Raw genomic sequence first — 6906 nt, forward strand, 5'->3', positions numbered from 1 at the left:
TATATATATATATAAATTTTTCTATTATTTATTGAGGCAATGCCATTAATTTTTGTCTTATTTATTATTGTAGAATAATTTGTAAAAAGTCTCATAGTATACATATGTACCAATGACTCGGACCGAAATGAAATTTCGATTCGTTCAGAGGCTGTACCCAATTTTCGGTTTCGGTTCCGGTTCCGGTCTTTTTATCGATAACGGTTTTAGTCTTTTTCGGTCTTTTTCGATTCTAGCTTGAAAAAGTTCGAAATCCAAGCGGTTTCGGTTCTTTTTACCGATAACGGTGATCATAACTATTTGGATTTAAGTTTTTTTCGGTTACGGTATATGATTATCTACTGTAGAAAAAGATAATACACAAGCATAAATTGCATATTTAAGGAAATTCATTTTTTATTTTTTAAGATAATATTGAATTGGAGATATGTAAGCACTAAGCAATGTAAGGCCCGTTTCTACAATGCAGTTTAACTTTAATCTCGGTTCAACTTAGAGCCTTAGCACAAGAACTGTCTTAAGATTATAAGTCAGCCTTTCTGTTAAGATCCTTTCTTTTTATCTTTTTCTAAAATTCTTAAAACTAGAAAAAGATGAAAAATTAGTTGAACCGAGATTACAGTTAAACTGCATCCAATTGAATCCAATTGAATCCAATTAAATCCAAAAAAAATATTCGCTATTTAAAATATTACATTCGGATAGAAAATATTGCATTCGGATAGAAAAAAATTTCAATCCATTTTAATCTATTCTCGTTTGATGAGAGACTATCTTTACTTCCCCCTTGACCCTTTCTGAATCAGTAAATAGCAAAAGAAACGTGAACTAAAAATAGATTACGCATGCGTATTGAATAAATTTTGATAAACTTTTCATGCCTTTTACAATTATTTACTGATTATCATGGGAGATAAGATAAGATAATCTTCATCCATTTTTACGAATGTTACAAGAATCGAGCAACTACAGGCGAGCATTTCTCTCTCTTTCGACTGTAAGAGGGGAACGCATTGTTCTTATTGTTCAGCATAGCTGACGCTTAGTCATAGGGAGGGATGATTATATCATAAGAATATATATGTTTGATGACTGTAGTCGACGATCGAAGATCATCATACCAAAGAGATTAAAAAATCCGAACCGAAAACTAGACTGAAACCTAATTGAAAAATATTTTCGGTCCGGTTATCGATTTCGATTTCGGTTCGGTCTGAGTCCCTGATATATACTGTTATGTATTCCGTAGGTTCTCGTGTGGGACTTTTACAATCAAAATTGGGAATTGTAATTTTGAGGAAATACGAGGTGGAACCTTGCAAATAAACCTCTAATATCAATGATTATCGAATCAGCTAGCATCGAAGCAGTTCGCTTCTTCAACAATGACATTGAGTGATACTATGCATCTCAACATCCATAGAATTAATAACATACAATATAAAGATGTTTTTATGAAAGTTTTATCTTATTAATTGTTTATAAGAAACTTTTTTAATTATTGTTTACAATAAAAATATATAGAAATATGCGATTGTTTTTATTTTTTATCATTTTAAAATACCGGAGATTTATCATGTACATTCTATATAATTTGTTATTTCTAATCTAATTTTTCTTTCATATATCATTAATTAATTAGGTAACTTAAAATTTATTTACTCTAGATAAAAAAATTATCAATATCGATTATAGACAGATTCTGAAGATAACAAAATTATACTTTTCTTTGTTTTTGTAGCGTGTCATTTCTAGAAGATTTTTGACCGCTGAAGTTGAATCCGTATTTAGAAAAATTCTATCACATCACATCACATTTTCGAGTAAAATAGTATCATATAGACCAAAAATGGCTTTAGCCATATATATTTAGAATATATATTTAGAATATATATATATATATATATTTAGAATGGTATTGCAATTAAGGAAATTTTATTTTGCTAGTTTTATCTATATTATCTTATGAGTGGTCAACAATGATATGTTATCATTGCAAGATGAATTATGTGATTTGCAAAACGATATTTTAAAATGGTTAAAAAAACTGCTGCCGATTTTTACAAAATGTTAAAAGAATCATCATATCCCAAGCTTCGTGATTTCGGATGCATTCTGTGTTCGGATCTACATATTTATGCGAAACATCCTTTTCAAAAATAAAACTTATAAAAAGTGAGGGACGTTCTTTTTTGAGCGATGATTCTTTGGCTCTTATACGGCTCGCTATATGTAATATACAAATCGACGTTTCTGATCCTGCCAATAAAAGATTCTGAAAATCAGAATAAGTCTTTTTATTTCACTTCACTTCACTTCATTTTTTATTTCAATTTCGTTTGTATTTAATTATTTGGTCGTACAATTCATCATTTTTGTCAATAGACTAGGCATATTGGCGATACTTAAAAAAGAAATGCGTCAACAATAGTAGCTCAAGAGTGATGTGGAAAATTACTAAAAATTTATTGGATTTATCTTCGCTTTAAGCGCTTAATATTAACTTAATATATGCTTTATATTAACGTTGCTTCATTCTGTCTTAATTATATAATGAGCGAAAAAACAGATAGAATGAAGTTTATAACGTGAATACCCAAAACGAGTACACTTCATGTCTACGAATCAAATTATACGTTCCTAAATGTCAAGTAGCATTTGGACTGCGCGGGGCGAGAAATGAGAGGAATAATAGAAGGCGGAGCCGAGTCGACAATCGTTCGAGAAATGCAAATCTTGCTGAGATAAATTATTCATTTTAATTTTGTTCATTAATTTTGTTAATCGAGAGACATAATAGTGTCTCGCGTCAGTGAACGCGCAGCGCGACGAGGCGCGTATGCCTAATTTCAAATCTACAACTTCAGGTATAGTTGAATTAATACTACAAATTCTTTGAAGCATTTGATTAACTAAGGAAGAAAGAATTTTATTAATTGATCAATCGAAAAATGCTTCGAAGCATTCGTAACGGCAACTTGACCGCACTCTTGGTTTGTGTTTAATAAAAAATCGTTCATCACAATTTCATTTCAAAAGTGGCAAAAAAAGTCAATTCTCGCCTATATTATTCCAATTTTCTCCAGACATGATAAACCAATTTTGAAGACAGCATTTTCAGCGTCAAAAAATATTTCGGAAATAATACTTCATAAGCCAAAGACAAAATCAATGTTATACAAATCAATTATTAGATCAGTGCAAAAGTGCATTTGTTATTCAAAGTTTAAATAGTGCAATTTTGTTAAAAATAAACGAAATTTAAATTAAAAAAAAGAGGTTTAAAGCTTGAAATCTCTGCTTTCGAATGGTTACTATATTTTTTTAGTTTATGTGAGTGTAATTTTTACATATAGTAAAACTACGAGCCGAAAAAAATGAAAAATTTTCTTTTCACTGTAAGTCTGTAGCGTACCTAAAAAATTTGAAAAAATTTTCGATTCTCTATTATAAAAGCTTGAAGCTTACAAAATCATTTTTTAAAAATGTTCCTACGATTCTTTGTTACTGAGTTGTTGCAAATTAAATAAAATGAATATTTTGACTTTGATTGCTTATAACTTTATATCAAAACCTCAATTAAAAAAAAATAGATTCTTAAATTCTCTCATCAGATAGAGTAAGATTTAGATTTTATTTTACTTTTAACAAAAGTAACAGCTGTTTGAAGTTTGAATAATAAATCGGGCACGAACTTTTGCACTGATTCAATATTTGTTCGTATTTGCTGTTTATCTTGATAGACAACTAAGGATGTGTCGGTGAGGAGTTGCAAAATTAATGTATAATTATATGTATACACGTAATATCCTTTCACAATTTAATGAATTACAAAAATGAATCCTGCCCGAAGGACTATCAGAATAGTGTATCTATTTTGTGGTTGGACAGTGATTAACTTATTCCGCGCAGACCGCGAGAACTGCACAACGCTAACGCGATGGAGTGAAAGTTTTTGATCCAACCACATTAAACAATTTCCCGATAATCAACCTTCATGATTTAGGGAATCTGCGCATCGGTTACGACGGAATTGTTTTCTGTTGCGACAGATTCGCACGAGAAACTTCTCGAATGTTCTTTTTAGAATGATCCAAGTCATTATGATATCAAAGTAATTAAAGTCATTTTTTTATCATTTTCGATTTATTTTGATATTACTTTGACGTTATTATGACTTGTTGTTCTATTTGGGGTCAAACAAATGTGCGCTGACGGCGCGGAATATGCGACGAACGGATGTACTTACAGATGATTATGAAAAATTACATTTTTTGATGAGCAAATGCAGAGATATAGATACATCAAATGTTAAAAACAGAGATTAGAAGTTATGTGTATAATTTCTAGTCTACATTACAATAATAATATACATTTATATAATGAAGGCGAATCAAAAGGAGAATAAGAAGGGAAGTAATAATGCATAAATACAGTTGCGCGCATGATACTGAAGTTTATTCGACTTCCGTAACTTGTGAAAATTGTCATGCTTGCATTGAAAATTTCGTGTTGTAGTTTTTAAATATTCTGTATTTTAATCAACGGTGAGAATCAATTTAATGAATGTTAATGAAAATAAATTTTGCTAATAGATCCTTTTTAATTCTCATGATGATATTTTTGTTAATCATACATTGATAGATTATTTTATATCACATCTTATAACTAATAGATAATTATATTTGTTTGATTGATGGTGTATAAACATATCAAAAAAATTTTTCAAATATTGATATAATCATCATTTTTTGAACATAATCAATATCCTATATATAATATACTATCACATATAATATACTATCACATAAGTGTTGTGGCACACCTAATGTATAAGTACAATATCTATAAAGATTTTAGTAGTAAGTACATTATTTATAGGTCCTTATAATATCTGTATCTGTACGTGTACCTGTACTTTTTTATTTTTAACACCTTTTAAGTACAAAGTATTTATACGTTATGTCATTATATTATAAACTTAATTTTAAATCTCAGAAGAATCAAAGAACCTCACACGTTTCTTATGGATTTTGATTCTCGGTCAAATCTTCTCATATTTTTGAAAATTGTAATCCCAGGTATCCTGATTAAAAGTATCAATGGGCGTGATCTTCTAAAATTAAGTTTAGTTTTCGAGATATAATTGTTCAAACTTGCTTAATTTCTATTTCGGATATTAGGCGATATAAACAATCTTGATCCCACATGATCCTATAGACTTGAAAAAAATATCTAGAGCCTTTTATAATAACATGCGAAATAAGACTGCGCCATTTGATACTTTTAATCAGGACACCTGGAACTACAATTTCCCAAAATATAATTTTATGAGAAGATTTGACCGAGAATCAAAATCCATAAGAAATGTGCAGGGTTTTTTCCAATACAATATTTGACACTACTGACATTAAAAAAAAATATGACAATTATCTAAATTTTTATAAGTTAAGCATAAGTAGTAATTTGATAAAATAAAATTCATTTACACAGTTTTTTTTTCATAAGAAGTACTTAAAAATAATTAAATCTTTCAGATCCTTTTATACTATATCTATATTTCTTTTATCTGTATCGATATTTAAATAATTTTTAAAATATATATATCTATATTTATAATTAAAGCTGGGATGATATAAAAATACATTTTTATTATTAATATGAATACAAACTTGCATATTTATACGAATTACGTAACAAAACTTACTTTTATTTTGCATATTTTACATATATGCATCTTTTTGAGCATATTTCTTGTAAAATTCCATATTTGCTCATATAGTCATTAGTATTTACAATTCTTTGAGAAATTAAATATTTAAGACTTAATTTTGTATTCAAATTATTCAAATTATTCAAATTATTCAACTTAATAACTGTATGTAATAGTAAATGTATTCAAATTAGTCATTTTGTGTTAATACTGTTTTACATATTTTTTGCTTAATTAATTTGTTTATTTTATTATATTTTTATAGTTTCTTTCTGTGCTTTTCATTTAAATATATTGCATATTTTTGCATATTTTTACCAAATTTTATGCATATAATATGCATAATATGTAGATATATTCTTATTTTTACATGCATATATAATTCCCAGCCTTACTTATAACTAAATACTTTTCCTACACAATACTTATACCTAGGTATCTTTCAAAAGGTGTTATACAACACATTGCGTTTAAGTAAAAGAAACGTTTTTACAATCTGGTTATAAATTGAAACATAACGCATCTCTACTTTCACACAAGTACAAAAAAGCATATTTTTAACAGCTGCAAAATGGGACTGATAACGGCTTATTGGGGCCTGGATGGCATGATCATTCTTATGACTCTGATAATAACTGCCTACTTTTACATGACACGCAAATTCAAGTATTGGAAGAAACGAGGCATTTTAGAAATAACACCAATACCTTTCTTTGGCAATTTTAAGGAGTGTCTATTCCAGAAGAAATCTCCGGCATATTTCTTAAAAGATATCTACGATGAAATGAAGGGCCTACCCTATGTGGGTTTCTATGTGTTGGACAAACCCTTCCTGCTGGTTCGCGATCGAAAACTCGTCAAGAATATTTTAGTGAAAGATTTCAATTACTTCTCTGATCGGTATAATACGGCCGATCCAATCGATCGCATAGGTTATGCAAATCTCTTTTTTATAAAGAATCCAGCCTGGAAAGTAGTAAGAACAAAACTTACGCCATTCTTCACATCTGGCAAAATGAAGAAAATGTTTGATTTGATGTTAATATGTGTAAAGAATTTAGATGAATACCTCGATGCACTAGAATTGGAAGGTGAGTGTTTAATAATTCATGAGATACAAAATATTACAGAATATAAAGAATTTAAACTTTTATAATATTATAATGTAATTTTATATGTATATATATATATAT

At 28.7% G+C, this 6906-nt stretch overlaps 1 protein-coding gene across 1 annotated transcript in view; it reads left to right on the forward strand.

The window, feature by feature from the left end:
• LOC108688358 overlaps positions 1-6906 on the forward strand; it is an 18519-nt gene that overhangs the window by 1739 nt on the left and 9874 nt on the right. The window contains 1 exon segment of the mRNA XM_018194593.1: positions 6278-6804. Within this exon segment, the coding sequence (XP_018050082.1) occupies positions 6278-6804 (527 nt within the window).

This window comes from Atta colombica, unplaced genomic scaffold (assembly GCF_001594045.1).
Source record: "Atta colombica isolate Treedump-2 unplaced genomic scaffold, Acol1.0 scaffold229, whole genome shotgun sequence".
NCBI lineage: Eukaryota > Metazoa > Arthropoda > Insecta > Hymenoptera > Formicidae > Atta > Atta colombica.